The sequence below is a fragment of the Ambystoma mexicanum genome, chromosome 6p, assembly GCF_040938575.1.
Source record: "Ambystoma mexicanum isolate Mex_15411 chromosome 6p, UKY_AmexF1_1, whole genome shotgun sequence".
Classification (NCBI taxonomy): Eukaryota; Metazoa; Chordata; class Amphibia; order Caudata; family Ambystomatidae; genus Ambystoma; species Ambystoma mexicanum.
Window position 1 is genome coordinate 789,379,461 of NC_090935.1, and position 13,206 is coordinate 789,392,666.

Below are 13,206 nucleotides of genomic sequence, written 5' to 3' on the forward strand. Positions count from 1 at the left end.
GACTACGTAACACCCTGATGATTCGATTACAAAACAATGCAGAACAGATTCTAAGTGCCATGTCATATCGTAATACTAGAGATTTGTGGAAGATCTTAAATGGACATGATTCATATGCAGAACTGATAACATCAAATGTCTCTGAAGCAACCTGGATATCCTATTTCACTGAACTCTTCGCAAAGAACAAAGAAGCTCCGCTCAGACCTCTTTGGCACCGAACCACTAACTACACGCCTTTGCATATAACCTAGTCCACGCCCATAGCTTGAACCTGAACTCGCCCTCTCTTCCCTGCCCACTACTAGAATGAAAACTACCTATTACCAATCTCTACACATTGCACTGAGCCTCCTTACCACCATGGCATTTGCAACTGCGGACTCACACCCTGCTAAGGACAGAAACATGAGACTAAGGGCAAGACTGTCCTGTCTTCATGAACCATCTTCCTACCATAATCACAGAGGCTATATCGACCTAGCAAACAAACGTTCGCAATACCCCAAACCTACCACCCCTCGCCCTGCTCCTATAACCACTAACCAGCCACAGATACAAAGAGATACCCCCTCCAAAAACAAACAACCCTCCTCGACTCAACCAAACAGTACCCTATCAATAACTGGATCTCTCATTAATGCAAGGTCCATGGTCGCCCATGCTACCGAGATCTCGGACACCTTAACCAACGAAAACTTAGACCTATTAGTCATAACCGAAACATGGCTCCATGATGCAGCTGGCCCTGCCATCATGCTAGCTATACCTGACGGCTACCAACTACTAAGAGTCGATAGACCTAACACTAAAGGTGGCGGCCTAGCCATCATTCACAAAGCTACCTTACCTATCAAACTAGTTACTACCCTGATATTCTCATCTTGCGAACTCCTTACTGCCAAACTGCACCTCTCTTGCAACCGGACTCTCACCCTGCATGCTATCTACAGACCACCTGGACCACTGGGTACCTTTGAAGACGACATAACCAGCATTATAACCAACAATACTAAAGACCACGCTCAAATACTATTACTGGGAGACTTTAACCTGGGCTTTAATGACAGCAACGACAAACATGCCCTATCTGTCGCATCACTCCTGAATGACTACGCCCTATCTCAAAAAGTCTCCTCTCCTACTCATGCCAAAGGTAGAACCCTAGACTGGGTTGCTGATCGGAACTGTAACATCAGCATTACCAACATAATACCACAATCCTGGACTGACCACCACTTAATTGTATTCAATGCCTCACTAGACCTTATCCGGCCCAAACCTATACTCATGGCCCCGCCACTTCCCACCAGAAGTAAAAAAGACATCACATCAGAACAACTCCTACCCCACCTTCTCCCTACTCTCAATAATTTAGACAACATTACAGACCCTACGTCGCTTGTTGAAGCTTACAACAGCTCTATGATCAAGGCACTTGACTTGATTGCCCCCACCAAGCTGCGCAAAAGCAAACAACTCTGTCACCTTAACAACTGGTTCACGCCACACCTGAAAGACCTTAGAATCCAAAAAAGAAAGTTGCAGTCTATCTGGCAACACTCACCCACCGAGGAGAACAAAACCAAATTAGCCACCCTTGCCAAACAGTATAAAAAGGAAATTATAAACACTAAAAGAAATACCTTCAATGACAGAATCTCTAAAGCCAAATCAGACACCAAGGAGCTATTTTCCATCCTCCGTGAAATGGAATCACCCACAACCCCACCTGACAACATTCCCAAAAACAAGTCCTGGTGCACTAATATACAAAATGCCCTGGCGGGTAAAATTAGCTCGCTCCAATCTAAAATTGCTAATAAAAAAGCTTCCTTGATCCTGCCAACAGAACCCACATTGCAACCTCAGCTCCCCCCTAACCAATCTAACACCCCTCACCTATTTAGCTTCAGAAAGATATCCGTATTAGAGACAGAAAAAATTATACTATCTCTAAAACCCTCCAACTGTAAAGGTGACAACTGTCCGGCCCAAATTATAAAAGATGCAGCTCGTGACCTAGCACCTTTCATTTCAAAAATCATTAATGCATCCTTTAAGTCTAATCTAGTACCGAACAACCTCAAACAATCCTGGGTGCTTCCCTTACTAAAAAAACAAACACTTGACCCTGCCATACCAACTAACTACAGACCCATCACTACTGTCCCTTTCCTACTTAAAATCATAGACAGAGTAGCATACCTGCAAATCCAGGACTACCTAGAAACTAACAATTTACTAGGTTCACGGCAATCTGGCTTCCGTCCCCTTCACGGCACTGAAACAGCCTTGATTGACCTCAAGACCCAAATTGACGAGTTGAAGGACAATGGTAAAACAGCGATGCTACTCCTCCTTGACCTATCTGCGGCCTTCGACCTGGTAGATCATGCAGTCTTATGCAATCACCTCAGCTCAGCCGCTCATTTCTCAAGTGATGCCATAGCTTGGGTACAATCCTTCCTTGCAAACCGGACAATGAGAGTCTTCTCACCTTCAGCAGCCGCTGATCCCATACAAGTTTCTTGCGGTGTTCCCCAAGGATCATGTGTTTCTCCGACGATGTATAACATCTTTACTAAGCCCCTGTTTGATAAGTTGGACATACTGGGTGTTATCTACACTAACTACGCAGACGACACTCAGATTCTAATCCCCCTTTCGGGTAACTTCTTGGAAGACACGGACTTAGTAAATAAGATATATCTCCTCATTCAGACTTGGATGGCATCCCATGGCCTCTGCCTGAACGACGACAAGACGGAGCTACTGATCATTGGCTCAGCATTGGCTATCAAAAAACTTGACCCCAACTATGCCGCATTCAACATTGACAATAACGTCATCAAAGTGATGCCTGCAGTCAAAACCCTCGGGGTCTATCTTGATTCAGCGCTCACCTTCAAAAAGCAAACGAACTCACTAGCATCCTCCACGGCATATACTTGCAAATTGATCCGAGCATGTAGACCTTTCCTAACTGAGACTAGCTGCATCACATTAGCTAATGCTCTCATCATATCCAAGCTGGATTACTGCAATGCCCTTTATGCAGGCTCTAACAAGTATATCCTTAACAAACTACAAACTCTCCAAAATAACGCTATCAGAGTAGCCTTAAACATTCCTAACAGAGCCCACATCTCCACCTTTAGGAAAAATATCCATTGGCTAAAAATCAAAGACAGGATCACCCTTAAAATACTCTCACTCACATCCAAATGTCTTAACAACATTGCCCCCCCTTATCTGGCCAACAGAATCCACAAGAGAACCTCTAACCGTCCCACTAGACTGACCAACGCCTTCACCTTAGTGATGCCTAGATTCAAAAAGAGTACAGCCGGCGGCACTAGTTTCCCAATCATAGCTGCGCAAACTTGGAACAAACTCCCCTTGGATCTCAGAATGGACCAACCTTACTCGAGTTTCAGGCGAAAAGTCCTTACCTGGATCCGTGCCAATGACACTTAGCTGGACCTCCCCCTCCCACATAGACACTAGATATCTGCAACCAGCTGAATGACATCCGATCAACTAGACTTAACCCTAGCTCCGCACTTTTCCCCTTTTTCTTTTTTTCTTCTTTTCCCGTTGCTTTCTCACTATACCTACCGTTGATCTAAGGTGAACTGTATAAACTGCACTTTCATGATTTAACTGCGAATGTATAACGTGTATTTCTCCTGTAACTAAGTTCTTAAGCAACCTTGTACTGTTTGCGCCCAGCTACCCCTTCGGGTTTGGTTTCTGCGCTATACCAAATAAACAAACAAACAAACAAACATATAACCCCCAAATGTGAAGAAATGGGAATTAAAATGGGAGTAAGATGAACTATTGTCACAAATTAAGCGTCTCAATTCATCACAAGCTCCATGCCCGGACGGTCTCACAAATCACATTTTACGAGCAAACCCGGAAGCCTGGGCTGACTTTTGCCACCACATCCTTATATTGATCACTGAGCTTAAACAAATTCCAGCTACTTGGCGAATGGCGACCCTGATTCCAATCTTTAAAAAGGGTGATAGAATGATGGCATGGAATTATCGGCCAATAGCACTTTCGGTAAAGTATTTGCCTCTTTCCTTCTACAACGATTGACGGAGTGGGCTACGACGAATAAGAGATCCAAAACAAACAGGATTTATCAAAGGAGTGGGAACAAACATCAATCTCATGATCTGGAACTTACTCAAGTTGGAAGCAATCAAAACTAAAACACAAATTCATGCATTGTTTATAGATTTCAAGCTGGCTTTCGACTGTGTAAATTGGCAAACACTATGGCAGAAATTATATCTTTGGAACTGTCCGTCAGATATTCTAGAACCGATTAACGCCCTATACTCAAATACGTCCATAAGAGTAAGACTGTCTCGAAACGGCAAACTCTCAAAAGAAAGTCCAACTTGGAATGGGATGAAGCAGGGATGCCCACTGGCAGCAACGCTATTCAACCTCTACACTTCAGATCTTGCAATCTCACAGACTCTACCATCTGCAAACCCGCCGATTTTAAATGGGACCCATGTACCGTACCTTATGTTCGCGGATGATCTCGTGCTCTTGGACAGAACACAAGTGTGTCGCCAAAAGAGACTTACTGCCTTGGAGCGATATATGGAGATGCCGACGACATCACTATCAACGTAACAAAGTCACAATCCATGTCGCTTGCCTACCATCCGGGGAAAAAGCAGAGAGAACGGACAGTGTTTTTAAGAACAAGAAAATTAGATCATGTTAATGCCATTAAATACCTGGGAATTTGGCTAACCCAAGTATATGTGAAAAAGAATGGGCGGAACATCTGAGCACGTCAACTGAAGCTTTCACCCATCAAGGTCTAATGATACATAAAAAATAAAGATTGTTTTCTCTAAGGCCCCTTATCGCATTCTATCGACAATAGGTAGTAACGATACTCATGGAAGTTAAGCTGCGCTGAATCTATCATGGCAGACCTGGGATTTATTAGAAGGGATCTTCTGCTGAAAAATTCTAGCCCTTCCAAAGTCATTCCCAGTACAACAAATTTTTTTGAACTAGCTATGCCATCCATGAAATCAATTGTAACTTGGGAATCTTTGGATCTCTATAGGAAAACTCTAACAGACGAGAATATCCCAACGATTGATATTTTAAGATCAAGACCTAATGTATCACACGATACAATTCTCAAAATATGGAAAGAAGCCTGCGGACAGATGGGCACATTAGATTGTGCCCTAGAAACGATGATACAGAGACCATTAGAAGTCAAGAAAAAAATACAGCTAGCTGATTAGATTGACACAATATAGAAGAAATCTCAATATCAATTGGCAATATTGGGTCTGAATGAAAATAGAGCTATAAACCAATTACATCCTTATCTCGCTCTCTTTCCCTGTCAACAGACCCAAGATCTCTTCCTCAGAATGCGCCTCATTATACTTCCAACAAGAGAGGTACTAGTGGCAAGTAAGCAAGTTGGGACCAGTACTACACTACACCATATTATCATGGTATGCCCTGCTTTGGCCAATGAAAGATGACTGCATGCCGATATGCTGCCTCCTGAGGCGATCTCACTCTCACCTGAAGATAGATGGGCAATGGGCTCCAATAAGAAGCTTATATTAGAGTGGTACAGTTTTGGAAAAAAAGTGTTCAGAAAAGACTTGATCAACTTGAAAGAGTCCATATGATGGCCCAATCTGGGATAAGGCACAACAAGAACTAATAATAACTACAGAAGACTATTGTTTTTCTTAACCTGTGATGACGAGATATTTGTGGGAGGATAATTTTTTTGTTTTACTCTGTAACGCAACTTGAATGAGAGAGGAAATGTATTGAAAAAGTTTGTAAAAAAAAAAAAAGAAATCATTTAATTTTTTTTTTTTTTTAAAGATATTTGAAGCTGGAAGGCTCCATTCCTCAAGAGGTCAGACAGCTATTACTGCGTAAAGAGTGGGGTTCCATTGCTGGACATTAAAAAGGCGGCAACAATGGTGTCCCTTCACATGCTCCCAAAGCATGGGCTTCTGATGGTCTGATGGGTGTTACTTGTGCTTTAAAACCTTCCAGTGTAAGAAATATTTCCCTGCACTCTTCCCTGCATCCCCTACCTATAGCTTTGGATGTCTTTCAAAAGAAGAGGACTGTGTGGGAGGAAGGATCCATTAGAAGAAAAATCTACTTTCCTATAGCGATGGTCGTTCTATTAGATAAGGTATTTCCCCCACAGATTCCTCATTGAGCCTCCCGCCCACCCCTCTACAAATTGGCTCGTATATTGTTTTTCATCTTATTGATGTGACCGTTTTATTGTTCTTTCCTAACAGCTGTAGCCATGGAAAATAGGTAGAGGCTGTGGTCCGAGGGCTCATGTGTTTCTGTATTTATACCATAGACGTCACTCCTGGCACAGGAGATGCCTGACTGAGTTGACACCGAGCTGTGTGATGCCACCTAGTGGCTGTGAGAAACAATTCCAACCCAATGCACTTGCATGACATTTCAAAATAGAAATACCATATCGTTTAGCAAGAACATTACTGGGGGTACGTAACATATTCTATTGTTTGTCAAGCACTTCTTAACCAACATGCCATATTGCCTAGGGTAGAGCCGCATTTTAGCCAAGATAATGAATGCTTCAAACTGATCGTTTAGCCTTTAGAATATACAGGCTTAAAATGTTGCCAACTCCTTGTTAGCAGTAGGCTCTTTTGATTTGCTTCTAACTCCTCAAATTATTTTATTATAGGTCCAGGCATTCTTTGCATCCACAAAGGGGAAGAGCTATGAACTGAATTGTGTTAAGGAAGCCATTGAGACAATCCAGCTGAACATACAATGGATGGAGAAGAACTTGCTCACATTGGACGATTTGGTGTAGCAAGCACAACACCTGCAGTGTGCTGTTGGCCATTTCCGAGCACTCATGGACTGTGGCTCTGTTGCTTTGGCAAAAGCAGGCGTGGCACCAGGCATTGCTGCTCCATGGTTTGCACTATGACAGATTCTTGTTGGCTCAGGGCAAAACACGACTTTTCTGTGTGCGCGCGCGTGTATGTGCGGGTTACATAGTTATTTATTATGGCATTATAGATCAATCGAAGATTGTGAAGGAGGGCTGTATCACTGAGATTTCTGGAATTACCACATCCATGCTTGTTTCACTCTATGTTCTTATTTAGGTATTTTCTATTGTTAGTAACTGAATTAGTAATTGAGAATTTGAGAGGAGTGGTATACTATGGAACACAGCCGGCAAGCATTGATGTGGCTGGATCATGCAAATTTGGTACATGTTGCCCACTCCATGGTCAGTAACTAAAAATGCAGTCTTGTACGCTGCTCGGCACAGCAGTATATAGCTTAGAACTAAAAGCCTTCACAACGTCTTGCTGTTTACTCTGTAGGTTACTGTTGGAAGCCGTTAAGTGTCACTTTAGTTCTCTCCTGGTACTGCTCTTCGCCTAACATAATTTATGTTCGTCCTTCATGTAACCGTTGCGTTCTTCCTCTTTCTGTTCCCAGTGCCTTGTAGTTTCTTTTCTCTTTATGACTGCGTTTCAGGTGGGCAATGCGACAGATTATTACTGGCCGCTTCACCAATTCAGATCGTGTGCTCTCAAAATTGGTGCATGTCCAATATGTCCCACCCACATGTCTATTGCTGGAAAACTGAGTTTGTTTTTCACAAAAAAAAGCTTTCATTCTAGTGCACATCTTTCTCAATTGCTATCAAATACTGAAAATATAGAAGCAAACGATTGAAAACCTGAGCGCACACTTTTCTTTGAAGTGGTTCTCCAAAACCTCTTTTTTTTCTATGCAAAGACGTTTATAGTCTACGGTATGCACAGACCTGTTGATATTGTAAGATGGCCGCCACCATATTTCTCTGACAAATCAGTGAGGAAGAATGTGTATGAGGAAAGTGGTTGGTCGGACAAAAGTGTCTGGTTACAGTAGTCGTTCTGCTTTGATTATGTTTATTGAAGGTACTATAGCTCTTGAATTAATTTTTCTGGTAAGTGGCCTAGCGCGTGCTACTCACTAGAAAGACAGGACAAAAAGAAGAGCCCATCATGGTAAATTGCAGGCTGCAAACTTCTGATGTCAACTGATGCAAAAGATAATTAGCAAAGAAAGTTTACTGAGTGTGCAGAGCTAACTTTGGAGGCCGTTTTTTTTTTTTTTTTACTCCAACTTCAAAAGATGGAAAAAGCATTTTTCGTGGAACACTGTGTATTCTTCCGATATATACAACTTTACAAAAATCAATTCAGAGTATAATTTCTACCTCCTTGAGTTTCCTGCGTTTCAGACAATGCAGGTATATTTCTTGTGACTTAACGTTGTAAGTTTTGTAAAAGTTGACCAGGTGTATGTTTTTTGGAGGTTGTCCCATCAGTTGCACCATTCTGAAAAAAGGGGAAATGGAGACGATTGTAGCAATGAGCACTGTCGTCTCTAAGGACAGCCAATTTTAAATGGTTGAGTCTAAACCACAAGGTGTTTGAGTTTTGCCAAAATACTGGCTGATGTGCACATGTGGACAGATGTCCTTCCGCATGGTGTGTGTGTTAGACACTTTTGATATTGCGGTTTGCTACTACTATCATGTTGGGTCTGGATAATCCTTTTTTCAAATGTTTATCGCTTGCCTCACCCTATGCAGATATTAAATAATAAAAACCACACATAGAATGTGGGACTCTTTGTCTTTCTAAAGAAACGGATATGCACACATAATTCCCCAAGTAAACTTAACAAAAATTACCGTTTTTGGAGACAATAAATAAAAATAATTTTCTTTGAATTAAGTAACAATCCGTTCATCTCTGTTCCGAGTTTTCAGATTATGCACTGTACATGAATGCCTTCTCCCTGAGAAGCAGGACACAGCCATCACATCACATGTGGTATGTTTTAATGGTTGCGTTTGTTGTATTTATTTTAAAGTTTAAATTCTTCTTGGTTTGTTTGATTGTAATCGGGCATTTCGGGGCCATTTGATCACAAGTGACGTTGATGCAGTAGTCCTTGTTGCAGCTACCCTCATTCTGCCGTGCTGTCATTGCACTGCCTCTTGTAGCACTACTCCTGTTTTTGTGAACTTTTTACTTCCCAACGTTCTCTTCTGAATGCGCTTACTGTGCCTTCATTCATAGAGTGTCTCCCGGTTTGGCGCGTAACATCTGTTTTATTTCTTCCCATCCTCTCCCCCATACTTCTGCATTTCTGTTAGTGATTTAATTTTTTGAGTGGGCTCATGCCAGCAACCTTTCCCCATGACATCGGTCTATCTGCTTCACATAGTGTGCATATACAACCGAAAAGACGGTCTGTGAAGAGATAGCCACCGTAGTTTACCTATCACTGCTCTGGCTATTGAACCAACTGTATTTGGTTCCATGTAATAATGTCGCCACAAAAATTTCGCCATGCAAAAATATCGCTGAAAAATTGCCGTTTTTTGTGGCGACATTATTGCATGGAACATGCGGGGGACACCCCCGCAACCCCCAAATGTTTTTATTTTTTTTATTTTTTTTTGCCCCTGTCCCCATATATATGGTCACCTAAATAATATCGCCGCGACATTTTCCCGGCGATATTATTTACGGCGACCATATATATGGCGATATTATTACCTGATACCCTGTATTTGTGTTTGTGGTATATATCCCTGTACATCTATCTGATATTGGCTCTTATATTTAAAAAGATTCACGTTCACAAACCATCCGTTTGGCTTAGGATTTGTACCACCCTGATAAGTGAGTTTGAGACTGCTGGTCCAACTGGAAGAATCCTGTGGAAACTGTGAGGACTAAATGAATTTTAGAATAATTAAAACAGATGTTGTAGCATTTGTGTTGCCACTCTATAATTGAGGTTGGACTCGGTTGATCGTAGCATCATGTGGACCCTGTTTTGGCCATCGGCACAGAGGTTACCATACCGTGCAGAAGCTGTGGAAGGAAGACAACACACTGTGACATGCTCCCAATGTATCTTTTCTGTTCTACCCTCTGCATTCGTAGCAAGAAAATAGACGCACACATTTTGGAAATTTATCAGAGCCCTTTTGGCTCTCCATTCCTATGCAAATTATCTTGTGGCACTTGCCTAACAGGGCCTTCCATGATGGTAAATGTTCCCTGGTGTGTATTTATTTAATGCAGGGAGTGGATGAACATGGATGAAAAAAGACCCAGATTTTTCAAACCACCACATACCCAAATAGAGGGCCTGACACTATCTCAAAGTGAGATAAGATGTTGGCCTTGCCTCCTCTTGGAAATTGTTCTTATGGTATCAGTTTCCATGGCTTTTATGTAACTGTTTCTGAAAGGCCTTCTGTCTGCTGGAGGCTGCCACTGTGAGACTCAGCCCCTTATCCATTAACAAGCTCTGAGGATCAATAGAGCAGGGTTAGGACTGCTTGAAAGTCTGTACCATGGAGTATGCACTTTACTGATGTAGTACAATTGACATGTGGTAAACACGTTGGTTCGATAGAATGATATAATGGAGGGTAAGCTCAGGCGAAAGTGCTGCATTCATTAGTCCAGTAGATTGCGCCCTTGTGGTTAATTAGCTGGTGTGAGAGCTGTTTTATTAATTGACCACTGTTTTCATAACATGATGTTTCATTCATCATTAACGTGGAATTATATCTTCTTAAGTCAGTAAAACTATGTAAATAATGTTTTATGCATCTAGAATGAGTTACAATTTTTTACATTATGTGGATTGTCATTTTTTTAAGGATAACTGTTCGCCAAGCATTTATGGCGAAACAGAGTTAGTGCTGCAATGGCCTGCTCCCTAAATAATGCATGTTGGCACATGTTTCCGCTACATGTTGATCAAGGGAAAATCCACAACACTTCAGTGGCTAATGCCAGACGATTCCAGGCTCCCGACTGGTAAAATAACTCGAGTCAAGCAACCATTACATCCGGCTTTCTACACACATTGCAAAATATTGGGATGCAATGCCAGCTCTTCAGTCTAGCCATTAAGCGATTGTTGATTGGAATATGACCTTTGAGGGGGGGAACTTGTAAGTGGTTGACATTTTTGAAGAAGGTTGTTGTTTTGACAGCAAGTCCCCAAAATAATGTACTAATAGCCACAGACGAGCGTCCTCAAAAAGACTTAATTTTATATAAAAATGTCTGCTTGAGAGATGCCTGCGCACGTAGTGAATTTTTTCCACTCCATGTACCCACTTGTATCATGTTGCCGCTCCATGTAGGATACCGCACAAACCCTTTGACTTTCAGGCCTAATAAACGATTGTGATCTGAAAGTATGTTCACAGTATTTTCAATTAAGCATCCATGATGCAAGAGGCAGCGAGAGCCAGAATACTCCTATACAAGGGCACTGGCCAGATAGTGCTACAGTGACGACGTCCACATCACTAACTTCTTTTCCATTTGAATCAGTGTAACTCCATGTTCTGCTCATCACCACACCTCCCTCTGTTTTTGTATGACCTCTAGGGCATTGCACAGTCCCTTGTTAATGTAAATAGTGTTCAGTTGAGAATTTTTGGACTATAGATTTAACAATAAAGAGCTTTAGCAAACCTTGCTTTGCAATAGATTTGACTTTAAACATGCTCTACGCGCAGAGTGTTTGTTAACTCTGAAATCTAGTTTGTTTATCCATGAATCACTGTTATTTCATTATGTTTTCATTCTTTATGGAAAAGCTGCCTGACAATGTACAGTATACTGCTTGATTTTGGGTACATTCATGTTTGAATAAAATTTATATCCCACTATTTCTCTTTCTTTAGTGTGCTTTTCAATATATAAATATTTCAATTAAGGCAATATGACTGATCACATTCATGGTGATAGTGCGCGGTACAAATGTCCTTTAACATTTACATAGTTCATAAAGTGTATATCAGCGATTTGCAGACAAATTTCAATAAGAACAGGCTGAGAAAAGAAGAGTTTAGTAGACTTGCAGCAAAGTGTGTTATGAGAGGATGCACATTGGTTTGCTTGAGTTGTTTGCCTCAGAAGTATACAGAAAAACACTGAGGTAGAGCAAAGAGCACACTGATTGTTCTTAGCTGGGACATGGCTATATATTGGTGTTAAATAGTAATTGATGTGAAGATACTGGTAGTGCATGGAATACCATAAAACTCAATAAAGACGGTCACCCGAGTTCATCCATCTAGAGCTGTCCTTGATGGTGCAGAATAAAAATGGCTTCCTATAGACATGTTGGTGGCTTTATTAAGGGAACACTGGTGTTAGGCAAAGTTTGCATGCAGTACCCTCTGGGACAACTACACCCAACTATGACTACAGGTGTAAGCAAAACCAACCTTTGGTAGAAGTCTGTACCACACAGTTTTTTTGGTAGCGAGCTGAGCAGCCAGGCTTATCTCAAGAGGGAATGTGAGCTGTAATGAGGTTACAGAGAGGTCTACAATCACAAGTATTCAAATGGACTCTTGTACTCAAGGTTTCTTGGTAAAACGCGTATTAATTTATTACACAGTCAGAAAACATTCACTAAAAGGAGGCAATCAATGTCACACAAAAATATACTACAATACTTCACACTATCCGGTTCTGAGGCATTTAAACTACTTTGAAGGAAGAGCAAAATAGCATTCAGAGCATTTGAAGTAGGAGCAAAAAGGCATGAGTTAATAAAACGAATAGTAGAATTATTCTTAAACAGTGCAAATAGTTTGAGTTCACCAGAGGAGTTGTTCCAATGCAATAGGTAGGCCAAAGTCAATGGGCTAGAGTCTTGTATAAGTAAAAACGGTTCTGGTAGTTAAACGGAAAAGTCTTTGCCACGGTTCTCAGAAGTAGTTCATAGAAGAAAGTTGTATATGTCGGGTCAGGGTCACAAACTGACTAGGCCTGCATTTGCCCAAGTATCACGCACTTTCGCTGTGAGAGGTAAGTTCTCTCAGTCAAGTTTTCACAGTACCTTATATTGAAGAAAAAGATGCAACGGAGGACTTCTGTTCTTGGCAGTTCCTGATCTCACTGTTCCTGAGACTCAGTCGTCGGGACAAGAGGGAGAACGTTAGGGGACTCCTGCACTGCACGGGGACTGGTCACAAAGCTGGCAAACTGGCAAATCTTTGATTCCGGTAGCTGTAGTCAAGCACACAAACTGGTGTCCTTCTATTCGGTTTCC

At 41.6% G+C, this 13,206-nt stretch overlaps 1 protein-coding gene across 1 annotated transcript in view; it reads left to right on the forward strand.

Moving 5' to 3' along the window:
• The window catches only part of LNPEP (leucyl and cystinyl aminopeptidase), a 1,221,122-nt gene extending 1,209,310 nt beyond the window's left edge, over positions 1 to 11,812 (forward strand). The window contains exon 18 of the mRNA XM_069627677.1: positions 6,767 to 11,812. Coding sequence (XP_069483778.1) covers positions 6,767 to 6,898 — 132 coding nt within the window. The 3' untranslated portion in view covers positions 6,899 to 11,812. The remainder of the gene's footprint in view (positions 1 to 6,766) is intronic.
• The last annotated feature ends 1,394 nt before the right edge of the window (positions 11,813 to 13,206 follow it).